Here is a 21,075-nt window from a genome sequence, read left to right as displayed (position 1 = left end):
AGGGTAAGGGAGAGGGAGGGAAAGCCGGGGAGGGCGGAAAGCGCTCCGGAGGGGGGATTTGAAGAGCCCACCCCGGAAAGTGCGGGTAGCCCGCGGCGATCAGACCCCCCCAGCAGGACGTCCCCCAGTGGGGAAAAAAGGGGGGAAGTCTGATCGCCCTGGCTATTTCCTGATCGGTGCTGCGGGCTGGAGAGTCCACGCAGCACCGATCAGAAGAAAATACCCTGGTCCTTAAGTGGTTAAGGACTTTCCTAAATTGTTGTGTGGTGCAGCTAACATATTGGAGGTCGCTCGGGCAGATGACATAGGTGCTCCCACAATTTAAAAATTTCTCGATTGGACATGTTTTCCCATTAACATGAGATTTAAATTGAGTGCAACCATCCAACATATTTGTACAACATAAACATCTCTCATTAGTAATGATGATCTTAGCCTTTCAGTCTCTTTCCATTGATAGCATATAATTGAATTGGATATTCTGCTGCTTTTAGTCTGCTTGGAGCTATTTTGTTTCTTAGTGATTTTGCCCGTCTGTATATAATGGATGGTTGGCAGGATAGTATTGGTTTCAATACCAGATCTTGCGGTAAATCCAATATTTACCTAAAATATTTTTATATTCATGGTGATGCCTGGAAAAGGAGGTAATAAAAGAACATTTGCTTCTATTATTGTCACTCTCTTTTTCAGGGTTTTTTTTAAGAGGCATTCTTTTTGCCTCAATTTTCTCAGTCTGTTGAGCCTGGTCATTAAAATATTTATCTTTAATGTAGTTTTTGTCTAATACACTTAAATTACCCCAAGGGCACATTTCTAAGCCAGGGGCGATGGTGTGGACTATTAAAATCTAAATAACTGTTCCGATCTGTACCCTTGAAGTGTGTTTTGGTGTGCCACTCTATGTAGCACTCTATGCTGCCATCTACTGGCTCCTGATCACATGACAGAGGAGACCCGATGCAGTGGGAACTGATAAATATTTCACCTCTCCCTGTTCTCCTCCCTGCTGAGTGGTGATGGGAGTTTGTTGTTTGACTGGCCACAGCATGTTCAGGGGGCTCCAAGATAATTTTGCTTGGGTGCAGGGGCGTAGCAGTAGCCATAGCAGCCAAAGCAGCTGCTATGGGGCCCTGGAGCAGAGGGAGCTCAGGTGGTACTTGATCTACTCACTATTAACTTTCTTTTGTTCCTCTTCACTGTCACTTTGTCTCAGTGCCTATGGACTATATGCAGTGAAGATAGCATGAGAATGTAAATTGTCCAATTAACTGATATCCATAGGGAAGGGGCGGGTGGCATTGCTCAAGAGGGCCCCATGAAAGTTTTGCTATGGGGCCCCATCATCTCTAGCTACGCCACTGCTTGGGGGCCGGGGGGGGGGGGATGTTTTCCCCTGCTGCAGAATACTCATTGGAAGCATGCCCTTAACTATAGCTACCTCTTCTGTCTCTGGCAGCAGTCCTCATATCTCCCCTGCAGCTTTGAACTCTGTGAGAGATCCAGGGTTCACTATCACATGACTGCAGTGAAGCACCAGAGGACATAAAGAGTTCAAAGAGGAGATGTAACAGAGGTCTGCTGCCAGGGTGGTAACTATATTTGCGGGCATGCTCCTTATGCATAGTCTGCTGCACATACACACGTAATTTGCATGGTGATGTGCTTATTAATGGTTTATACCTTTTTGCCTGGCTTACCAAGGCAAACATTGGATGACTAGCTTATTCACAGATGGAAATATCTGCGAGTATATATTGTAAATTTCAATTGAATCTTCATTGCTATTAGAATATATCTAATTCTCCCCTCCTCCTCCAATCTCCCCCCCCCCCCCTCCCATTCCACCATTCTGCCTGACCACCCTAGGAGTTACAAGTCCTGGTCACTAATAACTAGTGCAGTCTAGGTCCTCTGTAACCTAAATACAAAATCTCTAATAAATACCCTCCTACTCAAATAAAGATCCTACATTTTTGATACTCATGATCAGTTCTTTAGGTTGGATATCTAGAACCCTTACACTTCATTTATACCCACTACGAGCTTCCTTATCCTCCTTGTCTCTGATCATTGTATAGGGAAACCCTTACCTCTCCCATGAGAGGTGTTCCTTACATCATCGGTATACTATACATTGTTCCTTGTCTCAGTATGTCCTACTGTTTAGGACAGCAGTACATTCAATATTCTATTTTCAATATGTTCAAATCCTTGTTATAAAAGCTGTTAAGAAAATTGTTATAATACCGTATAAGCCTTCTATACAAATATCCGTGTTTAGCTATTGAAAACCTGTTTATTCATGTGCAAAATTCAATAAAAAAAATTTTTTTTCAAAGAATATATGTTATTCAATACTGGATTTAGTTGGCCCTATTTAAGTGATCAGATTAGTTATCAGTTGCCCAATACTTTGCTTTATTTGTTTTACATAGATTCTGCATTGGTACCCCTCCACCTTTTCCCCCAATATGTTTTTTTTTTCCTTCAGCATAACCCTGAATTCCAAAAGTTTGTTCACCAATTGCCCTTTGTGTTTTACATGGTAGGTGCAGTAAAGTTGCAAGTGTTCTTGTTGTGATTTCAGAATAAGGTTTATACAATTAAACATTATGAGGAGTTAACTTTTGTTTTATACAATTGATTTTTGATGCCCTGGGATGTGGGATCTCTGAATTTTATGCTTAGTAAACCTATGATGATGGTGAAATCTACAGACATTCCTAACAGGTCAGTGAACCTATAGAGAAAGTATCACAACAGTCATAACGAAATAAAGCTTGGCTTATGAGTTATATTTTATATCCATTTTTCTACAGGAATAAAGAATGTCCCACATGTCGTAAAAAATTGGTCTCCAAGAGATCACTACGCCCAGACCCAAACTTTGATGCCCTTATAAGTAAAATCTACCCAAGCCGAGATGAATATGAGGCTCACCAAGAAAGAGTGTTGGCTAGGATCAGCAAACACAACAATCAGCAAGCCCTGAGCCACAGTATTGAGGAGGGACTAAAGATACAGGCAATGAACAGGTAAATTGTTACTAATATAAGAAGGATAAACCAATGACTGTTTAACCCACATTCAGAAGAATCTCACAGAGGAGGCAAAACAGAGAAGACATCGGAGGCTGTCGTGCTCTGGATGGTAGGAATTTTTGGAAGGTATTCTTTATCATAACTAGCTAAAGGTAAATAATATTTATCTCAGAATTCAATCATCAAATTTATTTGAGCTGGTATATAGCCAAGATTTGTAGGAATGTTGTAAAATAAATTAAAGTAAACCAGACCACAGAATTACTGCCATGTGTAAAGTCATAGTAAAAAGCGGTTCACCTAGCCAGAAAAAGACATTGGTTTCTGCAATAGGGGAACAAGCAGTGGGTAAGTGAGCCAGCTGATTTTGGCGATCTTTTCGGGTGCCATTGCTGCGTTCCAGATTTGGGCACCCAGAGTTTCAGCCAGGCACTGCACAAATAAGTACTGGTAAACAAAACAGAGCTGGCAATAGCAGGTGCCCGAATTACTTGTCCCCCCTGAGTTGCTACAATTTGTATGGGGAATAGTAATCAGTACGGACCTGGTGTTTGTGCAGGAGCAGGGTGAGCCACACTGATAATGAATGGACTCATGGATAAATACTAAAGAACTAGTCCTGGAGTTTACGACACGAGATACATGGCAATGTGTTTGGTTGCAGAGGTCTCAGCGCAGCTGATTTCTGTACATAAGGAACATAGAGCTTCTTCCTCGAGCAGCTATTTCCACTAAATGGCTTCAAATCACTAAGGGTCCTGACACACAACGAAAACCGTTTTGCAAGTCATTTTCGTTTTTTAAAAACTGCTTCCATTGACCTACATTAAAATCGCATACAAATTGCAGCAAAATAGCCAGGATCAGGATTTTTTTTTTAAATTGCAATTGCAGCTATGTTGCTGCTATGTTACCATCATTTTAATTGAAGTTAATGGAAGCGTTTTTATTTTTTAAATGAAAATGACCCTCAAGACGTTTTTCAGTGTGTCGGGGCCCTAAGACACGCTTGGTAAAAAAAAAAAAAGTTCTGTAAAATACTGCATTCAGTGTTTTAGACTTTTCTTTTCCAAATTCGCTAAGATTTTCACACATGTGGTAATTTTCACACATTTGGTAATTTACCCAAAAAATTGCATGACAAGCAACTACGATTTTTTACAATTTTGTATCAGCTCAAACCATTAGTATCTTATTAACTATTTTTAATTACTACATAATAATAATATTGTGAAATTAGGGGAAAATGTTTTTATTCTTAACTTTCTTATTTTTTGAATAGTTTAATTAGTTTTCACCTTTTCTCTACTCTTTTTTATCTCTTCTATAACCGAATGGCTGTTAATTACTGACAGCTCCGGGCTGGAGCTAAAATACTGAACATTTCAAATGGTTTACCACATACCCTACTTACCTTACTAGTCGATAATTTTCTAACAGCCTTAGGCCCCGTTCACACTTGCGTTTCTGTGCCAAACGGACCGGATGACCGGACCGGATCCGATCTGGATTCGGTCCGGTTGCATCAGGTATGTATACAGCTGCGATCCGGATCCGTTTCTTAAAAGTTGTAAATAAAACTATATAATTGTTGGGGTCTGGGAGGTCAGCAGAAGGTGTACCTGTAGAATCAGGTCCTCCGCTGTTTAGGCCTCATCTCCACCTCTGACATACTGCCAAACAGCTCCAGCACGTTAGTCACTGCTGCTCCACTCCAGAAATGCTTGGCCCATGTGTCCCCATCCAAAATGGCCGCTAGAATACGCATAGGAAGTGGTGTTTGTAGCCAGTGTGTTCTGTGCTTTCCGTTTCCCATTGGTTTATATTTCCGGATGGTGCAGTCAGGCTCCGGTCCGGGTGCGTGGGCCGGATGATCCGGACCCGAAAAATAGCGCATATTAGAAAAGTGTCCGAAGTCCGGATCCGATCCGGCTCCGTTCTGTACGGAACAGACGCATGTGAACATGCGCATAGACTTTGCATTGCTATGCGGAACGTACGTTCCGGTTGTACAGTATACGGTCCGGATCAGGCGAATCCGGACAGCGAACGCTAATGTGAACCAGGCCCTAGTGAATTGACATTTCACAAAACGTTTGGTAAAATCAGCTGTTTTCTGCTTTACCACATGCTTAGTGAATTGAAGCCTATGTATGTAATAGCAGATTTTATTCAGTAACTGCGTTTTGTGCAGTTTGATTTGCTATCCGCAATCCATATGACATTTACCACTTTTCTTATAAACTTGCAGTAGCAATATTGTGTTTTACTTTTTTGACACATTTTAATCGTTAGTTATTAACTTGTTAACACAGTTACCATACTATACTCATATTTACTGTTTGAACCCTGTTCACAGTGATCAGTTACATTGCAGAATATTTCTGCATGTCAACTCACTGCCCATACACTTCTATGGCCCTGTTCACAGTAACAGATCGCGTTATTCTAACTTGTTGCATGCAGGCTTTGTATTAAAGTCTATGGCCAGTCTCCATTGCAGTTCACAGTCATTATAACACGTGAGTTGTGCAACTGAGTTTTTAGCCTTTTTTTAAAGCTGTCCAGAGAGGGAGCCTCTCGTACTGATTGTGGAAGTGAGTTCCATAGAGTAGGGGCTGTGTAGGAAAAGGCCCGAGCACCAAATGTTAAGTGTATCCTGGGAATAATCAGCTTCATCTTGTTGGCAGAGCGGAGGGTGCGTGGAGGGGCATAAAGTTCCAATAGATCCGCTATGTATTTGGGTCCCATGTGGTGTAGAGCCTTGAATGTCAGCAGGCAGATCTTAAAATTGATTCTCCATTTTACTGGCAACCAGTGAAGAGTTTGCAGTACTGGGGTGATGTGTGAGCTGCGGGGGGCATTGGCTAGGAGTCTGGCTGCAGCATTCTGTACTAGCTGTAAGGGGCGCAGAACCTTTTCTGTAGATCCGATGAACAGGGCGTTGCAGTAGTCTAGGCGGGAGGATACAAATGCATGAACCAGGGCAGGTAGGTCTTCAGCTGGGATAAGGTGTTTGATTTTCGCTATATTTCTTAGATGGAAGAAGGAAGACTTGACGACAGCTGATATCTGCTGTTTGAGTTTTAGATTTCCATCCAGGATCACCCCAAGGTTTCGCACAGAGTCTTTATACTGTCCAGTATCTCCCCCAATTGCTAGTTTGAGATGGTGAGCGTTTTGAACTTTATCCATCATGTGTGGACCACCTACCACCAACACCTCTGTTTTGTCAGAGTTCAGCCTCAGCCAGCTGGTGTTCATCCAATTTTGTAAATCCACTAGACACGCATTTATGGATGCTGATGGGTCTTGGGTGCCAGGCTTGAGGCCAAGCTGCAGGGCCGCACAACACAGCACACACGCGATTCTCCCCCCCTTTTCACCCCACCAACAGAGCTCTCTGCTGGTGGGGTCTGATCGCTCCCCCAATGTTTTTTTTTTTTAAATATTTATTTCTTTATTTTTTAATAAAAATGTGTCTTTTTTTATATTTTATGTCCTCCCCCCTCCCTCCCCTCGCCAGGCAATCCCCGTGATCAGCTGTCCTAGGCTTTAGCCTAGGACAGCTGATCACTGCCGAGACTCAGGAGGGGACGGTGGTGTCACACATCGCAGCGCTGTACATGGTATTTAGATGGCGGTTTCGCGTCTAACAGTCTCCGAGTGGGGATCGCTGCTCCGCCTACCAAGCAGGAGATGCGCATGCAGCCCGTGCGCGATCTCCTGCAAACTGAAGCCCCAGTACTTTATAACGATCGGCGTTAGGCGGTCCTGGGGCGGCCGCCGCGGCCGCCGCGGCCACGCCCATCAGCGTGATGCGATCAGCAGGCAGTTAATTTGGGTGCTATTCGATTTTGGTACTGCAATATCGTCTGAAACAATATAATTTAATTTCAATCTGTCAGAATAGTCCTGTGGTTTCAACTATGCCATTTGTATGACTACTGTAGGTTCACCTGCTCCTCACCCTAGCATCCCAACCTACCTTATTAACAAAACCCCCAGAGGATTCCCAGACTTAAACCTGGGAATCCTACTGAGCAGAAACCCTTCTTTTCTTAAGTACACTACTTAGCACTTTACCTGTTAAAATGTCTAAAGGCTCATACACACGCTTGACTAAAGTCGGCTGAGGCGGGCCGTACCGCCTCAACTGAAAATCAAGCATGTGTATGGCAGCCCCTGACTGCCGCTCCTGCAAGCCATCTGCTTGGTGGATCAAGTCACCTGAACAACGGCTGATTACTTTCACATCACGCCGCACCCCTTCCAGCCGCATTACATCACGCACATGCTGCTTCATTGTCCTTCTGTCCCCCCTTCCCCCTCATAGCACCAGAACATGTTGTCAGCTACACAGCTGAGTTTGCCTCAGTACAGCCCGGCCAAGTGATTTCGCCCAAAGGGATCGGCTACCAATCCCCAATGGGCGACATCTATCACATCTATCAAATGTTTTCATCTAAGTCACCTAGCCAACGCCTAACACTAACAAATTTCTAGTTCATTTTTTTGAGCAGTTGTTCTAGGTAAGTTCTTTAATCATTAATGCAAACCTGAATTGAGAGGGATATGGAGGCCTCCCTCTGTCTCTAATAATCTTAGTCATAGTCCCTGAACAATCATGCCAGTCAGGTGTTTCTGACTGGATTTTGAAGTCTGACTAGATTAGCCACGTGCTTGTTTTCAGATGTGTAATTCAAACACTACGGCAGCTAAAGAGATCAGAAGGACTGCCAGGCAACAGGTATTGTTTATAAAGAAATAAATATGGCAGCCACCATATCCCTCTCAGGTCAGGTGAACTTTACAAATCACAGTTTTCTCAAATCACCCTATGTTGCTGATCTGGCATCAACTAACAATTCATAAAGAAATGTATGAAGGATAAGTCTTCAAGACCTCAACATAGGCCTATGGTTACCAGTTATAGAGATGGTGGAGGAATCTAACTCTGTGGGTTGGTTATCATAAATTGCCCACTGTTTGCAATGAAATCTACTTCATATTCCTAAATTGGCACTGTAAAGCTTTCATCTTCTCTATCCACTAGAGGGCAATATTAGCCTGAATGTTTTAATAATAAGACTACAGGTTTCCATGCTTTCTTACAGGGGTTAGCCTGGGCTTTAGTACCTTTTTTAACCCATATTGGATGGTATGGCTCTGGCTCATTAAAGGGAACCTAAACTGAGAAGGATATTTTTTTTTCTTTTAAAATAATACCAGTTGCCTGACTCTCCTGCTGATCCTGTATTTTTAATACTTTAAGCCACAGCCGCCCCAACAAGCATGCAGATCAGGTGCTCTGACTTAAGTCAGACTGGTTTAGCTGCATGCTTGTTTCAGGTGTGTGATTCAGCCACTACTGCAGCCAAAGAGATCAGCAGGACTGACAAGCAGGGCCGGATTTGTAGTATTCTCCACCCAAGGCCCAATGTCACCAACCTTCCCCCCCCCCCCCCCCCCCATAAAAATAACAAAATCTTTATCAACTACTCACTCCAAACGCAAACATTCTCCCACAATAAAACCAGTCATTTTCTGAATTAAATGTAATGCCCCCAGGGAGGCTGCACAAGTAAAGTTGGTTCATTCCAATGACTTCCATTTTTTAAGGGGAAAACAAGTTATCTGTATGCTTTTAGAATGTGGGGGGAAACCAGAATGCCCAGAGGAAACCCACCCAGACAAGGGGAGATTGTACAAACCCCATGCAAATAGTGCCCTGGCTTGTATTTGAGCTATGAACCTGGTGCTGCAAGGTGAGAGTGGTAACCACTCAGTCACCATACTGCCCACATTAGAATGTTACTTCCACAGTTTCTCAGGGGCATTCTGTTTTACTGTGGGAGAACATATTCTCCAAAAAGTGAATTAGGAATTAAAATGTTATGATTAACAAATAAGTGCTGCCATGGACAAGGGTGTCCATATTGGGCATGCACAAGTAAGGTCCCTGCATGCCCAGTAGGATGAAAGCACGTTTACCAAGCATGCATGGTCCATAATCGCGCATGTTCACTATGGAAAATGCTTGGGCAGGGTCGCACTTACTTACCAACGAAGCTAATTCGTCCAGAGAGGGACTGTGTGCTGTAATGGTGGGGTGTAAAAAGATGTGGAAAATCTCAGTACTATCCAGTAGTATCCCACTAATGAGGTATCTATAAATAATGTATTTTTATTTGCTCCATGATTGCTTTGGGAGGGTGGGGGGAGAGGTGTGAGTGAGTCTGTGAGACAGTCAGAGAGAGAGTGTGTGTGTGAGAGAGAGTGAGTGTGTGTGAGAGAGAAAGAGAGAATGTATGAGAGTGTGTGTGTTAGAGAGAGAGAGAGTGTGTGAGTGAGTGTGTGTGTAAGAGAGAGCGTGTGAGTGAGTGTGTGAGAGAGTGTGAGTGTGTGTAAGGGAGAGTGAGTGTGTGTGAGAGAGAGAGTGTGTGTGTGTGTTAGAGAGAGAGAGAGAGAGAGAGAGAGAGAGAGAGAGAGAGAGAGAGAGAGAGAGAGAGAGTGTGTGTGTGTGTGTGTGTGTGTGTGTGTGTGTGTGTGTGTGTGTGTGTGTGTGTGTGTGTGTGTGTGTGTGTGTGTGTGTGTGTGTGTGTGTGTGTGTGTAAGAGAGAGTGCGCGAGTGTGTGTGAGAGAGTGAGTGTAAGAGAGAGTGTGAGTTTGTAAGAGAGAGTGTGAGTTTGTAAGAGAGAGTGTAAGTGTGTGTAAGGGAGAGTGTGAGTGTGTGAGAGAGTGTGAGTGTGTGTATGAGAGAGTGTGTGTGTGAGAGAGAATGAGTGTGTGTGTGTAAGAGAGAGTGTGAGTGTTTGTGTGTAAGGGAGAGAGAGTGTGTGTGTGTGTGTGTGTGTGTGTGTGTGTGTGTGTGTGTGTGTGTGTGTGTGTGTGTGTGTGTGTGTGTGTGTGTGTGTGTGAGAGAGAGAGAGTGTGAGTGTGTGTATGTAAGGGAGAGTGTGTGTGTGTGAGAGTGTGTGTAAGAGAGAGAGAGTGTGAGTGTGTGTGTAAGAGAGAGTGTGAGTGTGTGTAAGAAAGAGTGAGTGTGTGTGAGAGAGAGAAAGAGTGAGTGAGTGAGTGAGAGAGAGAGAGAGAGTGTGAGTGAGTGAGTGAGTGAGTGAGTGAGTGAGTGAGTGAGAGTGAGTGAGTGAGTGAGTGAGTGAGTGAGAGAGTGAGTGAGTGAGTGTGTGTGTGTGTGTGTTAGAGAGAGAGAGAGTGTGTGTGTGTGTGTTAGAGAGAGAGAGAGAGAGTGTGTGTGTGTGTGTTAGAGAGAGAGAGAGTGTGTGAGAAAGAGAGAGAGAGTGTAAGAGAGAGCGTGTGAGTGTGTGTGTAAGAGAGTGAGTGTGTGTGTAAGAGAGAGAGTGAGTGTGTGTGAGAGAGTGAGTGTAAGAGAGTGTGAGTGTGTCTGTAAGAGAGAGTGTGAGAGAGTGTGAGTGTGTGAGAGTGAGAGTGTGTGTGTGTGTGTGTGTGTGTGTGTGTGTGTGTGTGTGTGTGTGTGTGTGTGAGTGTGTGTGTGTGAAAGAGAGAGAGAGTGTGTAAGAGAGAGCGTGTGAGTGTGTGTGTAAGAGAGTGAGTGTGTGTGTGTGTGTGTGTGTGTGTGTGTGTGTGTGTGTGTGTGTGTGTGTGTGTGTGTGTGAGTGTAAGAGAGAGAGAGTGTGAGTGTGTCTGTAAGAGAGTGTGAGTTTGTAAGAGAGAGAGTGTGAGTGTGTGTAAGGGAGAGTGTGAGTGAGTGGGTGTAAGGGAGTGTGTGTGTGTGTGTGTGTAAGAGAGAGTGTGAGTGTGTGTAAGAGAGAGTGTGAGTGTGTGTATGTAAGGTAGAGTGTGTGAGTGTGAGTGTGTGTGTAAGAGAGAGAGAGGGCATGTTCTATTTTGCTTTGGCAATGCTAAATGTATTTGGTCCTGCCAATAAAGCTTTTTTGGATTTGGATTTGGATTTGTGTGAGTGTGTGTAAGAGAGAGAGTGTGTGTATGTAAGGGAGAGTGTGTGTGTGTAAGAGAGAGTGTGTGTGTGTATGTAAGGGAGAGTGTGTGAGTGTAAGAGAGAGAGAGACAAATCAGAATAAAAGACAAGGAGGACCCAGAGGTTACTACACTTACAGTAACTGTATACCACAATGGCAGTGTCTTGATCCAGGGGGCAGAACGTTACTTAAATATTTTCGAAAAGAGTTATCCTGATATTGAAAGACTTGCAATTAACTTTAAAGAAAACCAGACAAACTCTGTCAACACAAACAATGGTCGTAAATCATCTGCAAGGACTGCTCCTAGAGAGAAGGCTGAAGACCAATCTCCAAAACAACAGCCCCTCTCCAGAGACCAGACACCAGGCTTCTCACACCCCTCCCTGGAGACTCTCAGAGAAAGTCTGTCCCAATTAGAAAGGGACTTCACCCTTTTCAGGGAAGAAAGGAAAAGCAGCCAAGGTGTGAAAAATGCAAATGATCAACTGAGAGAAGAAATAGCCAGGATGAAAGCTGAGCACACTGCAGCCTTGCATGATATCAACATTTCCCTACAAAAACTACAGGAGGAAAACTCACAACTTAAAGAGGAGATCAGGAAATTAAAAATATTAAAACAGCCACAAAAGTTAGAGGAGACAACAAAAAGCACAAAGGCCCCCACAAAACCTATGCCGACCAAAGACAGTGCTCCGCACATCACACAGGATACAATAATCACCCAAGAGACTAGTGACAATCACAGCCATCCAGCCCCCTCTCCAAATACTGCCAACACAGCCTCATCCAACAACCCACAGCCCAAGCCTAAACACCAAGCAAATCGCTCCTATAAACATCGCAGTCCTGACATTGTGCTGGTTATAGACTCTAATGGAAAATACCTGGACATAAGAAGACTCTTTCCAGGGATGCATGCCATCAAAATCATCACTTCAACTATTGAACAAGTAACACAGGTCATTAATGAGCCTTATTTCACCGACCCAAAACATCTCATCCTGCACACCGGCACCAATGACATTATACAAGAAAACACCACAGACCAAGAAACCATCACATACAAACTGTCACAACTGGTTAAAAGGGCACAGCAGAAATTCCCCAGCACAAAGATTATCCTCTCTTCCCTGCTCCCAAGAAGAGACATTCCTCACCAGACAATTACACAGATCAATGCAGAGCTGGCCTCCAGTCTCAGATCCTCACCAGACATACAACTGGCACAGCACACCACAATCACAACCGACCATCTGTACAACAACAAGCACCTTGACAAACAAGGAGTCAGCCGCCTAGCAAAGGAACTAAAGGACATGGTGCTAAGTAGACCCCAGAGACTCCAAGAAAGCCCCAACTCAACAATCAGACAGCAAACCACAATGTCCCAACACCAGAGAGAGAGCCCACAAGCATGGAAAACATGTAGGAAACCGCCTGCCCCACAATGGCAACACAAAGCGACAGAGGGTAGCATCATGGCGGAAATCAGAACTTTGCTTATCAATATACAAAGCAGATTGAGGTGACACCCACAACAGTGTCCACCCTCCCCCTGAAAATACTGAGTCCTATGAAAATTTCTGCTCATTACAAGGTAAACCGACTCAAAATGACATCCCTTATCATCAGTAGCTGGAACATCCAAGGGCTGAACGCCTCAGCTTTTGGATCCAAAACAAATGATCCAGACTTTAAAAAGAGACTTGAAAACATTGATATCCAAATCCTCCTGGAGACATGGACCCGGGCAGAGGATGAATCTTTCGTACCCATGGGGTACCGGGAATTCTCCATATCTGCCCAGAAAAACAGGAACATTAAACAGGGCCGCCGTTCAGGAGGCATACTAATCTGGTATAAGGAGGAGCTCACAGAGCACATCAAAGCAATCAAACGAGGAGACAGCCACATCTGGATCAAAATAAACAGCTCCATCCTCACCTCTCAGTCTGACATGTACCTGTGTGCAGCATACATCCCCCCAACAGAGTCCCCTTACTACAAACCTGACATCTATGAGGTCCTACAAAGAGAAGCCAGCCACTTCCAGTCTCAGGGCAGAGTGCTCATCTATGGAGACCTCAACGCTAGAACAGGCACAGAGAAGGACTATCTGACCTCTGAGGGAAACACATACATACTTGGAGGAGAGAGCTACTACCAGGAACCAATGCAGACAGCAAGAAACAGCTATGACAAGACAGTAAACAAAAGTGGGAAATCCCTGTTGAACCTGTGCCGGAGCCTCGGCCTATACATAATGAATGGGCGAACCAGGGGTGACTCTCTTGGGAGATTTACTATGAACTCACATGTAGGCAGCAGTGTGGTAGATTATGCTGTCACAGACACAGACCCCATAAACATCAATGCCCTCATAGTCACCCCTGAAACACACCTGTCAGACCACAACCAAATCCTGCTGTACCTGAAATCCACCGATAAACCAACCACACAGCAACCTCACCAGAACGGTCTCTACAAGCTGCCACCATCCTTCAAATGGCCCAAAGAGTCTGCCATCAAATTCACCAACATGACCAACACTGCCAAAATCCAAGAACTGCTGACAAACTTTCATACCAACCTATATGAACTGAACAAACAAGGTGTCAACCATGCAGTGAAGGACTTCAGCAACATCTTATATAACATGGCAGTACTCGCCGGCCTCAAGCAGACCAACTTTAAGAGATCCACAAATAAACAGTCCCAAAAATGGTTTGACAGTGAGTGCAAGGCTCTACGTAATTCTCTAAGGGCAGCCTCTAACCAAAAGCACAGAGACCCCAACAACCAGGACCTAAGGGAAGCCCATGACCACCTACAGAGACAATACAAAGACACCCTCAGGCGGAAAAAACAGAGCCACATCTCCCACAAACTCCAACAGCTGGAGGACTCCCTCCAAGACAACTCATTCTGGGAGACCTGGAACCACATTGGGACAAAGCCCAAGAAAAGCCCTCTCCACATCCAAAATGGCCACATCTGGCTCCACTACTTCAGGGACCTCTACAAAGACATCCCAGAAAATGCCCAAACCCCGGAACAGAAACAAATAGCCGCAAAGCTGAAGGACATGGAGGAGACAATCAAGGACTTTCAAAACCCCCTGGATACACCAATCACGATGGAGGAAATAAGAGAAAGAACAAAGCTGATAAAATGTAAGAAGGCTAGCGGTACCGATGGCATCCTGCCAGAGATGATCAAATACAGCCCCCCGGACATACATGAGGCACTCGCAAGACTTTTCAACCTTATCCTGAGTGCGGGCTCCTTTCCTCAGGCCTGGAGTGAAGGCCTCATAACACCCATCTACAAGAATGGGGACAGATATGATCCAGCAAACTACAGAGGAATCTGTGTCAGCAGTACACTGGGGAAACTGTTTAACAGCATCATCAATAAAAGGATCCTCTCCTTCCTCACACAGCAGGACGTACTCAGCAAAAGCCAAGCTGGGTTCATGCCAAACCACCGCACAACCGACCACATCTACACACTGCACAGCCTTATCAAGACTCATGTCCACAGCTCACGTGGCAAAATACACGCTTGCTTTGTGGATTTTAAGAAGGCGTTTGACTCGGTGTGGCACCCAGGCCTTTTCCTAAAACTCCTAGAGAGCGGAATAGGAGGTAGAATCTATGATGTCATCAAGAGTTCATATACTGGGAACCAATGCAGTGTGAAAGTGGACGGGAAGAGAAGCGCGTTCTTCAAGCAGGGTCGAGGAGTCAGGCAGGGCTGCAGTTTGAGCCCAACGCTCTTTAACATATTTATTAACCAACTGGCTGTAGCCCTGGAATCCTCCCCAGCACCAGGCCTCCTCTTGCATGACCACGAGGTGAAGTTCCTGCTGTATGCAGATGATCTCCTGCTGCTCTCCCCAACAGAAAGGGGCCTACAGGACAGCCTGGCAGTACTGGAGAGTTTCTGCACCACATGGGCACTGCCCATCAACCCAAAGAAGACAAAAGTGATGGTGTTCCAGAGAAAAAATCTAAAAATGCCCACCTCCTCATTTATATTAAATGGCTGCCCACTGGAGACCACAAACAGTTACACCTACCTGGGGCTGGAAATTAACCAAACTGGGAGCTTTAAACCAGCAGTAGAGGCCCTGAAGGAAAAAGCCTGCAGAACGTTTTATGCCATCAGAAGGCAACTTTACCACCTAAAACCACCGGTGAGAGTCTGGGTAAAGATATTCAACAGCATCATCACCCCAATCCTGCTCTATAGCAGTGAGGTATGGGGCCCGGTCGCCTACCCTGACCAATCAAAATGGGACTCCAGCCCAACAGAAATCTTCCATCTAGAGTTCTGCAAGTATCTTCTCCAAGTCCATCGCAGCACTTCGAACTCAGCTTGCCGGGCAGAGCTAGGCAGATTCCCACTATGGCTGACTATCCAGCAGAGGGCGCTCTCATATTGGGCGCATATACAGAGCAGCAACCCCAGCACTTACCACCATAAAGCCTCACTGAGCCAGGGTGGGGAGGCCATACCACGCTCTCTGAAACAAAACGTCAAGAGCCAGCCCAGCCAAGACCACCAACACAGGCTGACAAAAGCCCAAATAAAAGGAATGATAGAAAGCTGCAAGGACCGATACATAGAGGAATGGAGAAGTGACATAAAGAACTCCCAGAAACTCACTATCTACCAATCACTACAGAGGGAGTACACAATGGCCCCATATCTGGAGAGGCTACACCACCACAAAGATAGACAGGCCTTGAGCCTGTACCGTCTGAGTGCCCACAACCTGGAGATAGAGACAGGACGACACAGACAGACATGGAAGCCCCGGGAGGAGAGACTGTGCAGGCAATGTGACCAGGGGGTCCTGGAGGATGAGGCCCACTTCCTGCTACACTGCAGCAAATATACACCGTTGAGGACCGCCCATTTCCAAAGACTCTCCGCCCACATTGCAGATTTCACCTCCACAGATGAGGAGAGGAAACTCTACATCATACTGGGGGAAGAGGAAGAAACTGTGCAAATAGCTGCCCGATATGTCACGGCCTGCCACCAACTGAGAGGAACATGATAACACATGGACTGTATAACCCCATACTCCCCTCCCCTATGGACTGTATGCCTATACCCCCCTCCCCTATGGACTATATACCCCATCCCCCCCATACCATCCCGTACATCCTCCTATGGACTGTATACCCATGTCCTTCCCTTATTCCCACAATCCCCCCCCCCCCCCACATTAATGTTCTACTTTGCTTTGGCAATGCTAAATGTATTTGGTCCTGCCAATAAAGCTTTTTTGGATTTGGATTTGGATTTGGTGTGTAAGAGTCTCTTTATCTTGCCAACAGCTGAGGTCTCTCCTTCCCCCATGCTGCCTCGATCAGTGTCAGCCCCATCAGATTGTCTCAGCAGCCACCAGACCTCTGACCCCATCACAATATTGGCTGATCTTTATCTTTAAACAGGCTGCTGTGTTTGCTAAAAAGCACACTAGAGACGGGAGAGATCTGCAGCACAACTTACGGAGGCTGCAGATTTTTACAGGCTGTCACTGTGTACCTTGTGGAGAGGGGAAGGCTGACGATCAGCAGCAGACCAGCACTCATAGGGATTCCATACTTTACTGCTTGTGCTAGCCGCTCAGGTGGCTTCAGAAACTTTCTGATCGGGAGACAGACGTGTGCACAGGAGCTCGGAGCTGTAAACAAGCTGTTACAGCAGGCTACTAGACTGACTGAATTGAGCGTGCGTCCGCTGCCTGCTGGTCCTAACAGCTCCCTCTCTGTTCCGCTATTGGCCAGCTCCTGTTTAGCTGCCCGCTGCACTGCCTGCACGTACGCACAGGCTACAGTGTGCACGGCGAAGCGGGCGGCTGCAGATGGATCAAGCCCACCTATAGATCACTATCAGGGCGGAATGGTGTGTATGGCTCTTAACCTACAGCCGCCCTGTGGCAATCAGGCACCCTAGGAACCGGCCTTGGGGGCCTTTCCACAAATCCGGCCATGCTGACAAGCAAGTGGTATTGTTTAAAAGAAACATCCATATCCCTCTCACTTAAGTTTCCCTTTAAAGTGAACCTGAGGTGAGAGGGATATGGATTCTGCCATATTTATTTACTTTTAGGCAGTACCAACTGCCTGGCTATCCTGCTGATCCTCTGCCTCTAATACTTTCAGCCATAGACCCTGAACAAGCATATGCAGATCAGGAATTTCTGACAATATTTTGAGAACTGACAAGATTAGCTGCATGCTTGTTTCTGGTGTTATTCAGACACTGCTGCAGCCATGTAGATCAGCAGGGCTGCCAGGCAACTGGTATTGTATAAAAGGAAATACATTTGGCAACCTCCAGATCACGCTTAACTTGAGTTCACTTTAAGGACCATAGCCTTGTTTTCATTATGCAGTTCATGATCACTGTGAAATGAAACTGGGTCCTTACCCATAGGAGGAAGCTCAGCTGCCACATGACAGCTGAATCAGCGGCTGCAGCCGCTGATTCAGCTGTCATGTGGCAGCTCACCATTTGAAACAGATTACTAGTTCACAGTAACATACCTCCCAACTTTTTGAGATGAGAAAGAGGGACACTTAAGCCATGCCCCTGCCACACCCCTGATCACGCCCCATCACACCCCTAGACATGGATACTATAAAGATTTCATAAGAAAAATATGTTGTTTTATAATTCAATCCACACTGGTCCTTTCTATCTTGGTTCATTTTCCTTCATATTAACATTTTAAAATTAGTAATAAATCAATTTAAAGGATGGGAATAAAGTTTAGAGTCAATCAAACACACATTTTTTAGTACAGAAATATATATTCACATAGGAAGAGGGACAAAGTCCTGGACAAATGAGGTGGAAAGAGGGACAGAGGGACAGGGCTCCCAAAGAGGGACAGTTGGGAGTAAGCGTGTGTCTTCTAAGAACTCTCACTCTTTCCTTTGCCATAGCAGCATACACATTTTCCAACAATGATCCAGTTATTTGTATTTTCTCTTTTAAAGAGAACCCGAGGTGGGTTTGAAGAATATTATCTGCATACAGAGGCTGGATCTGCCTATACAGCCCAGCCTATGTTGCTATCCCAAACCCCCTAAGGTCCCCCTGCACTCTGCAATCCCTCATAAATCACAGCCACGCTGCTGACAAACAGCTTGTCAGAGCTGGCTGTGTTTATCTCTATAGTGTCAGTCTGCTGCTCTCCCCGCCTCCTGCAGAACTCCAGTCCCCGCCTGCATCCCTTCCCTCCCTGCTGATTGGAGGGAAGGGAGGGGGGCAGGGACCGGAGCTATGCAGGAGGCGGGGGAGCAGCTGAGACTGACACTACAGATGTAAACACAGCCTCACAGCATGGCTGTGATTTATGAGGGATTGCAGAGTGCAGGGGGACCTTAGTGGGGTTTGGGATAGCAACAGAGGCTGGGCTGTATAGGCAGATCCAGCCTCTGTATGCAGATAACATTCTTTAAACACACCTCGGGTTCTCTTTAAGAAGCTGTTATTCAGTGCATAAGGAAATAGTGTGTTTTCAGTAGAGGCTGAGGGAACCAAGTGGAGGTGCAAGGTCAACATTTTGCACTTCCATTGATGCTATTGCATCAACTCTCCTTCTCACTTTGCTCACCACTTAACACAGACAAATGACCTAGATATTAATCTGTCAGGCCCAGGGCCGCCATCAGAAATTTTGGGGCCCCTCACAAATCATCAGTCCGGGCCCCCCCCCCCCCCCCCCCCACAAACTGAGAAATGTGCGTAGCCATTACATGTTGGCAGAGCTAGTTGGAGGCTTGCTGTCCACAAATTAATCACGAATAACCACGGTGGATACTCGTGATTCAAGTTAGCTCTAATTGCCACAGCTGAGCGGCTAGATGCGGCGGGGTTAATTACCCAGAACACCGTTCTCCACCCAGCGTTTCAACGAGGTGCAAGTGTCCGAATGGACGCGTTGCAAGCCTCGATATCGAGCACTTCCTCCTTCAAGCCGGAAGGAGGAAGTGCTCCATCATTTTTTTAGAACCTCCCAGTTTTATTTTCTGTTTAAAAAAGCTAAAAAAGTAGGTTTAATGCTATTGTCTCATATGGTAATGATTCAGCTTTTCCCATAGTCTCGCAGTTAGCAATCATGAGGCCCCCAACAAACCATGAGGCCCCCAACAAGACAAATTCAGCAATCATGAGGCCCCCAACAAGACAAATTCAGCAATCATGAAGCCCCCAACAAGACAAATTCAGCAATCATGAGGCCCCCAACAAGACAAATTCAGCAATCGTGAGACCCCCAACAAATCATGAGGCCCCCAACAAGACAAATTCAGCAATCTTGAGGCTCCCAACAAATCATGAGGCCCCCAACAAGTAAAAATGCAATCATTAGGCCCCAAACAAGACAAATTCAGCAGTCATGAGGCACATAAATAGACAGCATTTCACATAAATAGGCAGAATGCCCCCTTATTATGGTAGACACCTCTCACCTGGATTCTGACAGGGACCCCCAGGTTAGGTAGTGAGTGACATGGAGCACTTTAGGCAGTGAGTGACAGGGAGCCCTTTTAGGTAGTGAGTGAGTGACAGGGAGCCCCTTTAGGTAGTGAGTGAGTGACAGGGAGCCCCTTTAGCTAGTGAGTGAGTGACAGGGAGGCCCTTTAACTAGTGAGTGAGTGACAGGGAGGCCCTTTAGCTAGTGAGTGAGTGACAGGGAGGCCCTTTAGCTAGTGAGTGAGTGACAAGGAGGCCCTTTAGGTAGTGAGTGAGTGACAGGGAGGTCCTTTAGGGAGTGAGTGACAGGGAGGCCCTTTAGGTAGTGAGTGAGTGACAGGGAGGCCCTTTAAGTAGTGAGTGAGTGACAGGGAGGCCCTTTAAGTAGTGAGTGAGTGACATGAAGGCCCTTTAGCTAGTGAGTGAGTGACAGGGAGGCCCTTTAGGGAGTGAGTGACAGGGAGGCCCTTTAAGTAGTGAGTGAGTGACAGGGAGGCCCTTTAAGTAGTGAGTGAGTGACAGGGAGGCCCTTTAAGTAGTGAGTGAGTGACAGGGAGGCCCTTTAAGTAGTGAGTGAGTGACAGGGAGGCCCTTTAGCTAGTGAGTGAGTGACAGGGGAGGCCCTTTAGCTAGTGAGTGAGTGACAGGGAGGCCCTTTAGGGAGTGAGTGACAGGGAGGCCCTTTTAATAGTGAGTGAGTGACAGGGAGGCCCTTTAAGTAGTGAGTGAGTGACAGGGAGGCCCTTTAGGGAGTGAGTGACAGGGAGGCCCTTTAGGTAGTGAGTGAGTGACAGGGAGGCCCTTTAAGTAGTGAGTGAGTGACAGGGAGGCCCTTTAAGTAGTGAGTGAGTGACAGGGAGGCCCTTTAGCTAGTGAGTGAGTGACACGGAGGCCCTTTAGGGAGTGAGTGACAGGGAGGCCCTTTAAGTAGTGAGTGAGTGACAGGGAGGCCCTTTAGGTAGTGAGTGAGTGACAGGGAGGCCCTTTAAGTAGTGAGTGAGTGACAGGGAGGCCCTTTAGCTAGTGAGTGAGTGACAGGGAGGCCCTTTAGGGAGTGAGTGACAGTGAGGCCCTTTTAATAGTGAGTGAGTGACAGGGAGGCCCTTTAGGTAGTGAGTGAGTGACAGGGAGGCCCTTTAGCTAGTGAGCAAGTGACAGGGAGCCGCCCCCCCCAGCCGCCGCCGCCGTCGTCGTCGCCGCCGCCGCCGCTGCCTCCCCTACCTTGCCAGTGAGTGCTGCCCAGCGTCAGACCTCAAGATCAGCGGCGACCCGACCAGAGCGGGCGCTGGACGCACCCGCTCTATATGCGGAAGTGACGTCACTTCCGCATATCAGTGCGGGCGCTGGGTCCTAGCGCCCGCACTATTGTCGCCGCCTGATCGGGGTCTGACTAGGCGGAGGCGGCGGCGGCGGCTAGAGGGATGGAGGGAGGGAGGGAGCAGCGGTCAGGGGGGGTTGAGCGGCGGCCGAGCGGCACCCGCCAGGGATGGGGCCCCCCTGCAGGGCCGGGGCCCGTAACGGGAGTCACGGATGTCCCCCCCTGATGGCGGGCCTGGTCAGGCCTG

The 21,075-nt window shown here is 46.4% G+C and overlaps 1 protein-coding gene across 2 annotated transcripts in view; it reads left to right on the top strand.

The window, feature by feature from the left end:
• Positions 1–21,075, top strand: part of RNF2 (ring finger protein 2) — a 76,110-nt gene that overhangs the window by 20,559 nt on the left and 34,476 nt on the right. For both annotated transcript variants that reach the window (XM_068242663.1, XM_068242662.1), the window contains one exon: positions 2,823–3,038. In XM_068242663.1, coding sequence (XP_068098764.1) covers positions 2,823–3,038 — 216 coding nt within the window. The remainder of the gene's footprint in view (positions 1–2,822; positions 3,039–21,075) is intronic.

This window comes from Hyperolius riggenbachi, chromosome 6, assembly GCF_040937935.1.
Source record: "Hyperolius riggenbachi isolate aHypRig1 chromosome 6, aHypRig1.pri, whole genome shotgun sequence".
Classification (NCBI taxonomy): domain Eukaryota; kingdom Metazoa; phylum Chordata; class Amphibia; order Anura; family Hyperoliidae; genus Hyperolius; species Hyperolius riggenbachi.
This window is presented reverse-complemented; position numbering and strand designations above follow the sequence as displayed.